The 15953-nt window shown below is 37.0% G+C and overlaps 1 protein-coding gene across 9 annotated transcripts in view; it reads left to right on the forward strand.

The window, feature by feature from the left end:
• The window catches only part of TTLL5 (tubulin tyrosine ligase like 5), a 332702-nt gene that overhangs the window by 102128 nt on the left and 214621 nt on the right, over window positions 1–15953 (forward strand). For 7 of the 9 annotated variants that reach the window (XM_028496210.2, XM_055088626.1, XM_028496209.2 and 4 more), the window contains 2 exons: window positions 4798–4860; window positions 10214–10252. In XM_028496210.2, the coding sequence (XP_028352011.1) occupies window positions 4798–4860; window positions 10214–10252 (102 nt within the window). The remainder of the gene's footprint in view (window positions 1–4797; window positions 4861–10213; window positions 10253–15953) is intronic. The other 2 variants (XM_055088630.1, XM_024117331.2) reach the window with 1 other exon arrangement.

Genomic DNA, 15953 nt, shown 5'->3' on the forward strand with positions numbered 1-15953 from the left:
GTGAATAATGTGTCTCTTTTGCTCTGCCTGCTTTTTTTTTTTAAATCTTTATTGGAGTACAATTGCTTTACATTGTTGTGTTAGTTTCTGCTGTATAACAAAATGAATCAGCTATACGTATACATATATGCCCATATCCCCTCCCTCTTGCATCTCCCTCCCACCCTCCCTATCCCACCCCTCTAGGTGGTCACAGAGCACTGATCTGATCTCCCTGTGCTATGCAGCTGGCTTCCCACTAGCTATCTATTTTACATTTGGTAGTATATATATGTCAGTGCCACTTTCTCACTTCTTCCCAGCTTATCCTTCCTTCTCCCCATGTCCTCAAGTCCATTCTCTATGTCTACGTCTTTATTCCTGTCCTGCCCCCTAGGTTCTTCAGAACCACTTTTTTTTTTTTTTTTTTTTTAAGATCCCATATATATGTGTTAGTATACAGTATTTGTTTTTCTCTTTCTGTCTTACTGCACCCCATATATATGTGTTAGTATACAGTATTTGTTTTTCTCTTTCTGACTTACTGCACTCTGTATGACAGACTCTAGGTCCATCCACCTCACTACAAATAACTCAATTTCGTTTCTTTTTATGTATCAGCCTGCTTTTAAGATTATTTCTTTTTGACTGATTTTCAATAGTGTGATTATGATGTATGCCTTGGTATCACTTTCTTCTTGTTTCTTCTACTTGGGATTTTTTGAGCTTCTTGGTCTCTGGGCTTATAGTTTTCATCAAATTTGGAAAACTTTTGGCCATTATTTCTTCAAATGTTTTTTTCCATTTCCCTCCTCTCCTTTTGGTACTCTGCTTACATGTTAAATTGGTTGATGTTGTACTATAAGTCTGGCTCTGTTCATTTTTTTATACTCTTTCTTTCTTCATTTTGGATGGTTTTCTGTTTCTCTGTGTTTGTCAGTTTAGTCATCTTTTTGTCTGCAGTGTTAAATCTTCTATTAATTCTATCCAATTAAATGTTCATTTCAGATATTCTACTTTTCATTGTTACAACTCCCGTCTATTTCTCTTTATATCCTCCTTTTCTCTTTTTCTACAGTTATTTTCATGATTTCCTTTAGATTCTTGTGCATATATTATGTTTATAGTAGCTGTTTTAAAATCTTGTTCTATTATCTCTATCATTTCTAAGTCTGTTTCTATTGACTGATTTTCCTCTTGTTAATGAGTTATAATTTTCCTGTTTCTTCACATGTACAGTGATTTTTTAAAATTAGATGTTTTAATTGGACATTGTAAATGTTGTATTGTTGTGTTTGGATTTTATGGCTTCTTTAAAGCCCGTTGAAAGTGTTTTTTGGGGCCATACACTTAAGTTACTTGTAGATCAGCTTAATCTTTTTCAGCCTCATTTAAAAGCATTTTTATGGTTTGTTTAGAATAGCTTTTTGTTTAGGTGTAGGATAGTTCCACTACTGAAGGCTCTTTTGGGGTGTCTGTTAAATAACCCCCATATTCAATGAGATCTCTCCATTCTGGCTGGTGGGAACTCAATCAATTGGCAGCCCTGTGTGAACTCTGGAAAGTAGTCAGCTTACACTTTCTCCTTAATATTCTTTATCCTGACAGTTGCTCCTTGCACAGCCTTGTGGACTTTCACCCTATGCCTGAGTAGATCTGTATTCACCCAAAGACTCAAAGGGTCCCTTGTGATGACTTTTTTGATTTCTTCTTAGGCGTAGCTTCTTCCTCTCCAATACATAGCTTTGAAAATTTTAGCGCTTCCTAGGACTTTGATCTCTGTCTTCTCAACACAGAGACTCTTGGGTTCTACTTGAATTCCTTCTCATTCTGCACTGTCTGGAATTGCGTCTAGGTGGGAAGGTGGAGCAATCAGAGGGCTCCCTTTATTTATTTCCCCCTTTCAGTTATCACAGTCCTGCACTGCCAGTTGTTTCATGTCTGGAAACAGTTGTTTCATATATTTTGTGCACTTTTCTAGCTGTTTATGGTGAAAGGGCAGGTCCTATAGCAGTTATCATCTCATATGTAGAAACAATTCTGTTGATAAGTTTGTATTGCTTTTGAACTTTTTCCAAAAAACAATGGCACGCTCTATGTATTCTTCCTTTTTCATTCAATATTATATTATTAAGGTTCATTTTGTTACATGTAGCTAGAATTCATTCTTTTTCAGTTTATTTTATTCTTCTGTGTGTTTCTACTGCTGTTAGATTTCCCGTTCTCTTGTTGATGGTATTCGACTTCTTTCTGGTCTTCTGCTGTTAAAGACTGCTGTGCTCTAAATATGCTTATATGTGTCTCCTAGGTGTATATCTAGGGATGGAATATATCTAGGGCCATAAGATATGTGAATGTTCAACTTTAAAAGATAATGCTATAGCACAGGGAGATCACCTCTGTGCTTTGTGACCATGAGAGGGGTGGGATAGGGAGGGTGGGAGGGAGGGAGACGCAAGAGGGAAGAGATATGGGAACATATGTATATGTATAACTGATTCACTTTGTTGTTAAAAAAAAAAAAAAAAAAAAGATAATGCTAAAAAAAAAAGGTAATGCTAAATTGTTTTCCAAAGTGACTATATAAATTTATATTCCTGTTAGCAGTGCCTAGGAGATCCTGTTGATCTATATCTTCTCTAACATGTGGTACTGTCAACTTCTTAATTTTTGTCAAAATACTGAGTGTAAAATGATATCTTAATTTGGTCTTGATTTGCATTTCTCTGATTACTAGTAAGATTATACTTCATTATGGGGAGCACATTTTTCTTCCTCTGGTGACTGGCTTCTGGTTGGGACATTAGTGGTTCTAAGTAGAGCCAAAACTTAGAGGAATAAAAGAAAGAGCTAGTTCTTGTCTGTTTTGTTTTGAAAACCCAGCTGTTCATAGAGAAATCTTTTTATCTTGCAAAATATTCTATCCATGTAGTTTAGTTACACCATATAAAGACCCAGGAATTCAACAAAAAGATATTGCTTGGCTTTTCAAAATTAGACTTTTATCTTTTGATACGTTTTTGAAGAGGTTGAATATTTGCAGTTACTAGACAACAAACATATCTTTTAATTAATGAAAGTGGAATCCTCTTAAGTTTTCAAGAGGCAGGACCCTAATTTGAGTACCTTTTTCTAAGGAACCAACCACAGATAATGTTGGTGTCTCTTAGGGAGTCCAGTAATGATACCTTCCTTTACTGGTTTGGTTTTGAACCAGTTGAGAAGACAAAGACTAAGATAGATGCAGGCCAAAATATCACTTTCCATACTCCACATTGATAAAGTCTAGGTTGGGAGACTTGATTATATCTATCTGCAAGTTAACGCACTTTCTGTTGACCCTCAGAATTGGACAGATTTACCTACCCATTTTTAGGCAAGGTTAGACTGAGCTGTGCATCAGGAACACCTGACCCTGTAGGAGCACCAGAGGATATGTGCTTCCTAAGGAGAGATTATCTCCCCAGAGAAAGAAGGGAGAAGCTTGTTGAATTTTTCCTAAATTACCAACCTGGTAAATCACTCCACCTCTCCTGGGACCTTTGAGAAAAGTGGAAGAGAACACCAAGACTTTTAAACTAATTGAGTTATTTTCATGTAGCGTGGGAAAGATGTATTTATCTGCTAACAAATATGCCTTTTTAATTAATATATATTTATTGAATATCAACAAGTAACTAGCACTATGCTTGGTGCTTTGGAGTAACAGATATTAGATGGGATCCCGGTCCTTTGAGAGTTAACAGTATTGATTATGGAGAAATTACGTATACGTGTAATTAAAAATAGCTCACATTTGTATAGCTCTTTGTAATTATAATGTACTTTATACACATCATTGTTAGTCCCATTTTAATGATAAGGAAAATAAGGCTCAGTAAAGTAGTGTGACTTATCCATGATCACACAGTGGGACTTGATTGAGGTATTTTAACTCCAGATCCTGCTTTTCCCCGCTGCATCATGCTGCTTTCCGAGAAGAGAAATTTTACTCTATGAGACAGCGTTTGACAAGTCCCTTAGGCATACAGTGAAGGCAGAGGTAGAAGGCCAGGACAAGGGCACCTCTGTAGACTTGGAGCAGTCATGTCAGGGAAGGCTTCATGCAGCACAGTGGACTTGAGCTGCTTCTTGAAGGGTGGATTATGGATAAGTAGAGAGGGTGTGAGGAGAAGGTGTCCAGACAGTGGCAAAAGGACCAGTGGGAGGTGTGGTGTGAGAGGGTTATAAGGAGACTTGTCTGACTGTACTTTAGGACCCATGCTGGGTCTCTGTGTGGAGAAAGGGTGAATGAATTGATGTTATAGATGACCCAACTTTTGAAATCTTGTAAGAGAAAGTATATGCCTCCTGCAGTTGGCATCAAGGAGCCATTGAAAGCTTTTGAGAAGTAAGATGATTGAAACAACCTGTCAACATTTTCATGCCCTTTATGCATCTCCCATTCCCAGCTTCATTTGACCTCTTTTCTAGCTATAAGTGATTTTTGGTGGTGGTTTTATTTTTGTCTTTCAGTTTTATTTTCTGAATTTAGTATATCAGCTTTTATTAGTCCAAGAATTCCTGACTTTTCTTTCTTTTTATTTTCTAATTTAAGTCCTCTTTATTCTTTTCATTTTATTGTATTTTCTGCTATTCTAGTATTTTATAATATTATTTGAGCAACTATCTCCTCCTTTGTCACTTTAGAGACTATATATTTTTAGAAACAGTATATAAATAACCTGTCACTTTTGTGCTTGATTCATGTTTTTATTTCTGTATTTTCCCCTTCAACTAAGCTTTAAGAAATAACCAGTTCCTCTCTTTGTCTTTCAGGTCCTACCTTGAACACAAGACCTCCATGAACTATATGCTGGCAACACGTCTCTTCCAGGACAGGTGGAGATTTGCTAATCTTATAAATTTAGTAGGACTAGGTCACAAAATTAAGAGAAAGTACATGCAGAAGAAGAAAAGAGGCCTTATAAAAGTCTTCAGTAATATCTGATAGAAAGAGCCTTGCAGAAAACACAGTATAAAACCTCATTTTTTCAGAATTCGTTAACTCTCAGCACTTTGTAATATTTCCAGATGCTACAAAATTAAACCGTAAAGATCTTTAAGCAATCTTAACACATAACCTAAAACTTGTCCTTCTTAAAGGAAGGACTTTACTCAGTGCCTTTTTACTTTCAGACACAATTTTAACAGACATGATTATCTGTTTTTCTAGACTAGACGAGATTAGAAGGATCAGATTAGAAAAGGTGGAGGGGTGGTAATTCACAAAATAAATACAGTGAGAGTTGTTAAGAAATGACAACTGATAACCTCAATACAAGGGAAAATAGGGGAGAAATGATGGAAAGCAGACATTGGAATTCAACTAGCACAGCAGTCAGGGACTGCTTAGTCCCACATACTTTTGTTGCCCCTGAGACATAACTGCATTACAGTACAGTTCAGTAATTGACTAACAAGGAACCTTAGTTATTTAAAGAAATCTGCATTATTTTCAAGGTATGTGTGCTTTTTTTGTGGGATTCTTAAAAATAGATACCCAGATTCCAGCCATTTCTTGTAATTTCATTATCCACTATCAGGAACTATATGGGATTTCCAGTTTCTCTCTGTAAATTTGTGGTTATTACCATTGAGTAATTACACTGTGTAGCTTCTAACGAAAGAGCTCTTGAGATTTACTTGGAAGACACAGAAGCTCAATTCTTTATATATAACCTGGTCCCAGTGCCCCACCCCCTACCTCCTCCCTGGAAAATTTTACAAGGCTTCTTTATCCTTACTTTTCAGACATTATACCGAGGTGTGTTCTGGCATGTTACTTTTCATTATTTTGCTTTTGCGGTGGATGAATCCTTTCAGTCTGAAGATTTAAGTCTATTAACTGTGGGAAATATTCCCCTTATCCTGTCTTTCCTCTCCTTGTGGAACTTCTGTTAGATGAAATTTGGATCTTTTGCTCTGTCCTCTGTATTTCTTTACTTTTTTCTCATACTTTTGATCTCATTGTCTCTTAGCTTTAAATTCTTGGAGATTTCTTGAACTTTGTCTTCTAAAATTCTAAATTGATCTTCAGCCTTACCTATTTTGTTACTCAGTACCAGCACAGAAGAGGGTTGTTTGATCTCCTTTTTTTATTTTGGCAAGTATGATTTTAACATCCAAGAACTATTTTTGCTTTCTGACTGGTTTTCATAGTTTATGGACATAATATTAAATTTGTTCTGGTACCAATTCCAATGTGGAGGAGGTAGGGTGTTTCCCCTACAGCACCAAGCAGTTGCACCCTTCTGTTGTCCGAGAATTCAGTTCAATTCTGATACTGTCTACCTGGAGATTAACATCAGATTCCACAGTTTAAGGGTTCAGTCCTACAAGATTCCACCCCCGTAACTTCAGATGCTCGTCACAGGCCCAGGTTGTTACCTTTACTTCTACCTACTGGCTGTCTATCAGAGCTTCCCACGACCCCTTCCTAGGGTGCTATTAATTTGCTAGAGCGGCTCGCAGAACTCAGAAAAACATTTAACTCATTAGATCACCAGTTTATTATAAAAGGATATAACTCATGAACAACCGGATGGAAAAGACGCACAGGGCAAGGTATGGGGAAAGGGTATGGAGCTTTATGCCCTCTCCAGGTACGCCATTCTCCCCACATCACCAACCCGGAAGCTCTCTGAACCCCATACTCCTGGGTTTTTATGGAGGCCCCCTTACATAAGCATGATTGAGTAAATCATCAACCGTTGGTAATTGAACACTATCTCTAGCCCCTCTCCCCTCCCAGGAGCTCAGGGGGATGGGACTGAAAGTTTCAACCCTCTCATCACAGGGTTGGTTCCTCTGGTGATCATCCTGCATCCTTAGCTGATCCAAGGGCTTTCTAAAAGTCACCTCATCAGCATGACAAAAGACTCCTCTACCACTCATCAGTTAAACATTTCCAGGGTTTTAGGAGCTCTGTGCCAGAAACAGGGATGAAGACCAAATATATGTTTCTCACTATAAATCACAGTATTAAAAATATCTTTTTACATCTCTCTGACTATCATAATTACTTTATTTAAAGTTCCTTTCTATTTTTTGCACTATGTTTAATTCTTCTGGATTACTTCTGTTTGTTCATCTCATTCTTTCTAGTTTATGCTATTATATTTCCTGAAATATCTGGTGATTTCTGATTGTCCAGTCATATTTATAAGTAATGGACCGTTTGCTTAGGATTGGTAGTTTGCATGAGTTTCCTCAAAGGTTGTGTCAGTCTGTTTCTGAACTGACATGGACTCTATGCTTGAGGCTAGATCTTTCCGCAGTTGAGCTTCCCATGAGGTAGAAGGAAGGTGGAACAGGCAATGTGGGAACCACCACCAAAATTAGGAAGCGTTCTTTTAGAGGGGGAGCATAGCAATTAAAAAATTTGAGACGTAATGATATATGTGCTTCTTTATTAACACGTTCAATGATGTGTTAATAGCAGTGGGTCTAATAACCACCATAATTTTAAAAGTGTGATAAGTGTTGGCAATATTTTGTGACCCTGGAACAACTCTAAAGTGATATGAAAAAACGTGTTATTTCTTTTGGTAGCGAAACCGCACTTATATAAAGATGCAGACGTAGAGAATGGACTTGAGGACTTGGGGAGGGAGAAGGGTAAAAGCTGGGACCAAGTGAGAGAGCGGCATGGCCATATATACACTACCCAATGGAAAATCGATAGCTAGTGGGAAGCAGCCGCATAGCACAGCGAGATCAGCTTTGTGACCACCTAGAGGGGTGGCATAGGGAGGGTGGGAGGGAGACGCAAGAGGGAGGGGATATGGGGGTACGTGTATACGTATAGCTGATGCACTTTGTTATAAAGCAGAAACTAACACCCCATTGGAAAGCAATTATATGCCAATAAAGATGTTAAAAAAAATCGCACTTATACTCCTGTGGATGGTCCCCTACATGTATATGATGCTAAATTTCAGATAGAGGATTAATTGTTTTTCCCATCCAGATTGGTGCCCTCCCTGGCTTCTCTCTTAAGGCTGCAGTAACAACTCCTGCTTATAAAGCACTCTAAAAACTTTGATTCAAAAAACATGAATTTCCCTGTTTAGCAAAGAAAGGCCCTCCTGATTTACTCTTGCCTACCTTTTTAGCCTAATCTCCACTTTTCAATACCAACCCATGGCCAATCAGACCATATCTACTGCTCTTTCATGCCTCCTTATCCTCACATTCCCTTGGATTTCCCATACATTCCCTTGGAGTGGCCTTCAGTTCATCCTGAATTCTTATTCTAGCTATGTCCTTCATCTTCTTACCTAGACTACAAGGAAGTTCTCCCCGCCCTTCTTATCCCTCCATCTGATTTAGATTCCCGTATTGTACATATTGTATTATAATTGTCTGTTTACTAACTACTCTGTCTACTTTCAAGTTGGCTTTTAAGAGTAGGTACTTTGTTATGTTCATCTTTGTCAGTATCAAGAACCTACCATGCGGTAGGCACACACACAAAAACATGCCTTAAAAAAATGAAATTGTGTTTGTTGCAAGCCCTAACATCTTCCGTTAAATCTGTTCTCTTCAACCTGCATGGATGTGTTCTCTCTTGCAAATCCCGTTGCGTTACTGTCAGAACTACTTTCAAGCTGACTCTCTAATCATTTCATTTCATAATTGGTTCATTTTGTCTGCCTTCCCTGCCCTCCCCAGCTCATCTCCCACTTACCCACCCTGCCCTGGCAAACAGTGTCATACCTACCGTCTCACAGCATGCCAGTAATTTAAACCCTGGCTGCATGTTAGTAACACCATATTTGTGCCCTAGCCCTTCCCAGACTGAAGTCTTGTACTTACTAAAAGCTGCTCAGGTGATTGTAATGTGAAACCATGATTGCGAATTACTGGTGCAAACCACGATCTGATAAAAAAGTTAAAATAATTTCTGATAATAAGTTGACAGTATTAGGACGCTGGCACAGATAGAAGACATGGGAAGGAAAAGATAAAACGTTTCGGTGGAGACAGATTTTTCACTTGATTTTTCTGTAGATAGAAGATCTTGGTATTGATTGCATCCGTCTCCTTTTTAAAAAACCAATATCATCGGTTACATGTTGTATGATTCCATTTATATAACAATTTTGAAAGGATAAAATTTTAGAATGGAGAACAGATTAAAGGAAGCCAGAGGTTAGGTTATAAAAGGGCAACATAGGGCGTCCTTATGGTGATAGGATTGTTCAGTATCTTGTCTGTGGACACATGAACCTACACTGTGATAAAATTATACAGAACTAAATATACACACTCACAAATGAGTACAAGTAAAACTGGGGAAATTTTTTTTAAAAAAGAGAGGGTCAAGTGAAAGGAAGTTGAATGAAAAACAAAAGCCAGTTTAAACCTGAAAGGTACTTACTTCCTGTGGTTAGACCCCAACTCTAGTTTAGAGACAATGAAGAGCATCTCTTTCTTAAAAAGCTTTTTTTAATTACGGAAAATCTATTTCTCAGGAGCATCTTTTTTTGAACCCCATGAGAATTGAGATCGGCTTCTTTCCCTAATACAGTTCAGTGCAAGTAGAAAGAACACTGGAGTCTGAGAGCAAAGTTATAGGCTCAACGTTAAACCCTTTAAAGCTCTGACATTGGGCATGTCACAAAATGGTCTTATCCTGCTCCCTTTTATAAACGGGGCTCAACTGTTGTTGTGAAGAATAAGTGTGATTAGATTTGTGGCGAGATACACAAATGCAAGGAATTGTTAGAATTTTCCTCTAGAATTCATTTGTCCTCTTCCTTTTGTTTTTTATTGATCCTCCCTAAAGGTTATGGTACTCTGTTCTTTTCTGAGCATGTTCTCAGTTCATCTGTCTGCTTCTACCCCAAGATGGCTTCCCTGGCATAATTTAATTCTATGTTGAATTTCTGTAGTACAAATCTCAGGAGTGTGAGTGTGTGTGTGTGTGTGTGTGTTGAGCAGATAAAGTGGAGATAAAACTGAAATCATTCTGGACAGAGGAAAGATTTATAGAAGACCTCAGATGGCGGGCTTTGAAGCTTAAATTTATCTCTGTTGTCAGTGTTAGATTTTTTCTGTAGTAGTGAGTGTGTGTGTGTGTGTGTGTGTGTGTGTGTGTGTGTGTGTGTGTGTGTGTGTGTGTGTGCGCGAACTCAGGAGAGAATATCTGTGTAGTGCTCTAACCCACTTGTCCTTTCTAATTCTGTAGGGGAAACCCAAGAAGAAGCTTATTGACAGGAAGAAGACGGTAACCGATTTTTGAAAGTTGAGAAGTTCTTTCCGTGTGCATAATATGTGACCATGCACAGGCTAAGCATGATACTTTATATAACCATTTCAGTTTGACTCAGCTTAAATAGTAACATAAAAATGTTTTCTATTGAAGCACTATTCCGTGGCAACTTTTTACAAACTAAGTTTGGGATTTATAATTTTATAACTACAATATGTCATTTCAGTGATAATAATAGTATTCTTGTTTGGCTATGTGAGAGAGCCCAAAGTATTCATGAGATTTCAAGACCTGTCTCATGCTAAATTCAAAGAAAAGGTTATGTTTTGGCCTTGACATACCTGGGGCATACAGCTTTGCACCTTATGGGACTGAGCAGAGTTGCTTCCAGTTTGCCTTGGAACTAAAAGTGTGCAAAATACCTGTGGCTCTTAATTTTGGCAGAGGAGAGAAAGATCTTAGAAGAACGGCTAGGATGGCCTTGCCCAACCGAAGACTGCAACCAGAACAAAAACTCTTAACCCTAATTACACATCTTCTGGTTTGGGAGATTATGTACATCCCCTTTGTGCTATTTCTCTTTACAAAGCAAAATGACAGTAAGAAAGAAACCTCCTATAGCTAGCTTCTTGTTTTACATTTAAAAATTAAGATAAACTTGGTTTTCTCTTCCACATCTTTTGAAGCATAAATCTAATCCTTCTTTAAAGAAGGAAAATATGATTGCCATTTAATGTTGGGAAAACCGAGAGAAATCAAGTTTTGTAGCTTGTTTCCAAATGAAAGTCATGCTTAGTTTATAGATTTTCTCCAGTTACTAGTCAAGGAATATACTTCCTAGAGTATACTACTATCAATTTGGAAATTAGAAAAAAATACTTAAACAGCAAGAATATTTAAAGATCAGTGGGTTTTGTCCTTTCTTTAGGACAATTTATATTGCCATCAGTACGGGTTTTCTGGTGGTATAGAGGTATAAGCAAATAAAAGGTGGCATATAACAAACCTTATGCTGAAGCATGAAACAAGTCTTAATACGTTTGAAAGCATTAAAATCATACAGAGTATGTTCTTTGACTACAGTGATATTAGAAATCAATAACAAATATTTGGGAATTAAACAACACGTTTCTAAATAATACATGGGTCAAGGAAGAAATCATAAGGAAAATTCAAAACATTTTGAACGGAATGATAATAAAAATATAACATTAAAATGTGTGGGATGCAGCTAAAGTACTGTTTGGTGGTGTGTGTGATGGGTGTGACTTATAGCTTTATTTATTTATTTTTAATTTTTTTTTAACATCTTTATTGGAGTATAATTGCTTTACAATGGTGTGTTAGTTTCTGCTTTATAACAAAGTGAATCAGTTATACATATACATATGTTCCCATATCTCTTCCCTCTTGCGTCTCCCTCCCTCCCACCGTCCCTATCCCACCCCTCTAGGTGGTCACAAAGCACCGAGCTGATCTCCCTGTGCTATGCGGCTGCTTCCCACTAGCTATCTATTTTACGTTTGGTAGTGTATATATGTCCATGCCACTCTCTCACTTTGTCACAGCTTACCCTTCCCCCTCCCCATATCCTCAGCTCCATGCTCTAGTAGGTCTGTGTCTTTATGCCCGTCTTATCTGTAAGTACTTCATGACCCTTTTTTTTTCCTTAGATTCCATATATATGTGTTAGCATACGGTATTTGTTTGTCTCTTTCTGACTTACTTCAGTCTGTATGACAGAGTCCATCCACCTCACTACAAATAACTCAATTTCGTTTCTTTTTATGGCTGAGTAATATTCCATTGTATATATGTGCCACATCTTCTTTATCCATTCATCCGATGATGGACACTTAGGTTGCTTCCATGTCCTGGCTATTGTAAATAGAGCTGCAATACTTAATCAGAATATTGAATTTGTAAGCAAAAAACTTTCCTACAAAGCAAACTCCAGGTAGTTTCACTGGTGAATTGTATCAACATTTGAGGAAGAATATACACCAGTCTTACACAAACTCTTTCAAAAACATAGGCAAGGATACTTCCCAATTCATTTTATGATGCCAGAAAAGTATGACATGAAAACCTGACAAAGACATTTAAAAAAATTATAGGCTAATATCTACCTGAACATAGATACAGAATTTCTTAAAAGAATATTAGCAAATAGAATCCATCAGTATATGAAAAGGATAATACAGATGACTAAAGTGAGATTTTCCCCAGTAATCCAAGGTTGATTTAACATTTGAAAATTAGTCAGTATAATTCACCATATTAAATAAAGGGGAAAAAAACAGATCATCATTTTATTGCTGAAAAAAAGAAAAACCCATGTGTGTTAAATTGATGAAATTCACCACATGTTTATGAGAAAAACTCTTACACATCAGGCATAGAAGAATAATTCTTCAGTCTGGTAAAGGCCTTCTATGAAAAACCTACTTCTAACGTCATACTGACATAATGAAGGTTACCCTATGATTAGTAATAAGGCAAGATGTCTGCTTTCACCACTTGTATTCCCTTAGGACCCTTTAGGTCCTAAGCAGTACAATAAAGCAAGGGGAAGAAAAAGAAATAAAAGGCATACAGATTAGAAAGGAAGAGGTTAAATATCTTTACTCTTAGATGACATGATCAGGTTAGTAGAAAGTTATAAGGCATACACAGAATAACTACAAGAACATTCAAGTGCACTTAGCAAGGTCTTGGGATACAAGGTCAATATACTAAAGTCTGTTGTTTTTTTAGTATACTAGCAGTAAACAGAAAATGAAATTTAAAATTCCATTTATAATAGCTTTTGAAAATATGAAATTCTTAGGGGTAAATTTAACAAAATATGCTCAATACATATATATTAAAAGCTCCTAAATATTACTTAAAAAGATTAAAGAGGGCTTCCCTGGTGGCACAATGGTTAAGAATCCGCCTGCCAATGCAGGAGACACAGGTTCGAGCCCTGGTCCAGGAAGATCCCACATGCCGTGGAGCAACTAAGCCTGTGCGCCATAACTACTGAGCCCGCGCTCTAGAACCCGCACACCACAACTACTGAAGCCCGTGCACCTAGAGCCCGTGCTCTGCAACAAGAGAAGCCACCGCAATGAGAGGCCTGTGCACCACAACAAAGAGCAGCCCCTGCTCGCTGCAACTACAGAAAGCCTGCACACAGCAATGAAGACCCAACACAGCCAAAAGTAAATAAATAAATTAAGAGGTTAAAGAAGATCTAAATAAGTGCAGAGATATGTCATGTTCATGGATTAGAAGACTTAATATTGTAAGTATTCATTCTCCCCAAATTGATCTAAAGAATATTGTAGTAGATTTTTTTTTGTAGAAATTGACCGTTTTTCTTTCAATGTACATGAAAATGCAAAGAGCTTAGACTATCCAAAGTAATCTTGAAAACGACCTAGAGTACCAGACTTAAAGAAACATTATAATGCTATAGTAATCAAAACTGTTGCAAATTGATCAATGGAATAGAATAAAGAGCCCAGAAATAGGCCTGCATGACTTTAAACAAAAGGCCTAAAGTAATCCAATGGGGAAGGGAAACTTTTTAATAAATGGGGCTGGAACTGAATATTGTATTTTAAAAAGTGAACTTCAACCTCTGTCTCCCCCAAAAATTAGAGGTGATTCACAGACATAAACATAAAAGCTATTACTCTAAAACTTTGTAAGGAAAATACCTTTGTGACTTTGGGTTGGCAAAAGTTTTTAGACATGACACAGAAAGTGATCAGCAAAAATGAAAAAATGATAAGTTAGATTTCCTCAAAATTAAATTTTTTTGTTATAAAGACACTATTAAGAAAATTACTAGACAAGCCATAGACTGAGTGAAGATATTCATCAAACATATCTGTCAAAGGACTTGTATATAGAAAATATAACAAACTCCTACAACTAAATAATTATAAGACAATCAACCCAGTTACAAATGGGTAAAATGCTTGGACATTTTAAAAGGAAGATACGTGAATAACCAATATACTAATGAAAATGTGCTTTACAGCCTTTGTTATAAGAGAATTGCAGATTAAAATCATGAGATACCACTAAACATCCAGCAGAATGGCTAAAATTGTATCAAATCATTACATTGTACACTTTAAATATCTTATAATTTTATTTGCCAATTATACCTCAATAAAACTGGAAAAAAAATGGCTGACATCAAATAGTGAGGATGTGGAGCTCATGGAACTCTGATAAATTGTCACTGGCAGCATAAACTGGTACAGGCACTTTAGAAAGAGTCTGGCAGTTTGTTAGCCTAGAAAATTCCACTCTGAGATCTTTACTTAGAAGAAATGAAAAGCATAACCACAAAATGACTTGTACAAAAATGTTCATAGCAGCTTCATTCATAATATTCCAAAACTAAGAAGCAACTTCTGTGTCCAACAATAGGGGAATAGGTGAGCTGTGGATTATTCATACACTGGACTAATCCTCAGCAAAAAACAAAGGATCCATACTGATACACACAACATGGATCAATCTCAAAAACATGCTGAATGAAAGGCGACTTAACACAAAAGAGTTCATACTATACTATTCTGTCTTTATGGAGTTCTAGGACAGGCAAACCTAACATGTGATGCAAAAATTCAGAACGGTTTCCTTTGGGAGAATGAGGGAGGGATTTACTGGGAAGGGGCATGAGAACTTTCCGAGGAGATAGTAATGTTAGAGTTTGGGTTACACAGCTCTAGGTCTCATCAAATGGACATATGGACATTTAATATTTGGATGTTTCACTGTGTGTCGTTTTTAGCTCCCCCCTCCTCCCCCAAAAAAAAGAAAAGAGAAAAAACTTTCAAAGCCCTATAAAATATTGAACTCTAGATCCTAATGATTTGAGTGTTAAAAGTGTTTAGGAGTGAAGTGCACTGATGTCTTCGTGCAACTTTGAAATGCTTTAAAAATTAGGTGGATTGATTGATGGATAGAAGAAGAGAAAATTGGATATATATGTGATGAAACAAATATAGTAAGATATTCATTGTAGAAACTGGCCAGTGGGTATATGGATGTTCACTGTATAATTCTTTAAACCTTTCTATTTGTTTAAATATTTCATAGTAAAAGTGTAGAAAAATAAAATAAAGTAGACATAGAGAAAAGGTATTACAACTTATGGGGGATTCAATTGTTTATTAATTCAAAAGTATTTATGGTATGTCAGGTGTGTGCTGAGCAGTCTCATAAGCATCACTGATCCAGTGAGAAACAAGACAAGCCGTGGGCCTTGCCCTTATAGAACTATAATTCTGTTTCTTTCCCCAGCATTCCCTACCTCCATTCCTTGTAATAGTTGTGATTTATATGTCTGTTCAGGGTTTCTTAGAAGCTTATAGTTGTTATTTTAAAATATCAGATTTGTTTTATTTTCTTTATTATTTAATTGGCCAAAAATCTATTTTCATAACTGTGTGTGTGTGTGTGTGTGTGTGTGTGTGTGTGTGTGTGTGTGTGTGTGTGTGAGGGGGTAATGTTCAGTTGTTGAGACTATGATAAACTGGGGTTGAACTATTTTTAAAGTTTATTAATTTGCTTCCCTTTTCTGCACCCCGTATCAGGACCCTCCCAGTTCTTGGTTCAGTTTCCCGCTCTAGAGGGGAGGCCTTCAAAATACTTACTATCCAGTCCATCCACCCAGAAATCTCTGAAAGTCCTAAATAGACCAAAAGAC

The sequence above is a fragment of the Physeter macrocephalus genome, chromosome 11 (assembly GCF_002837175.3).
Source record: "Physeter macrocephalus isolate SW-GA chromosome 11, ASM283717v5, whole genome shotgun sequence".
Taxonomy (NCBI): domain Eukaryota; kingdom Metazoa; phylum Chordata; class Mammalia; order Artiodactyla; family Physeteridae; genus Physeter; species Physeter macrocephalus.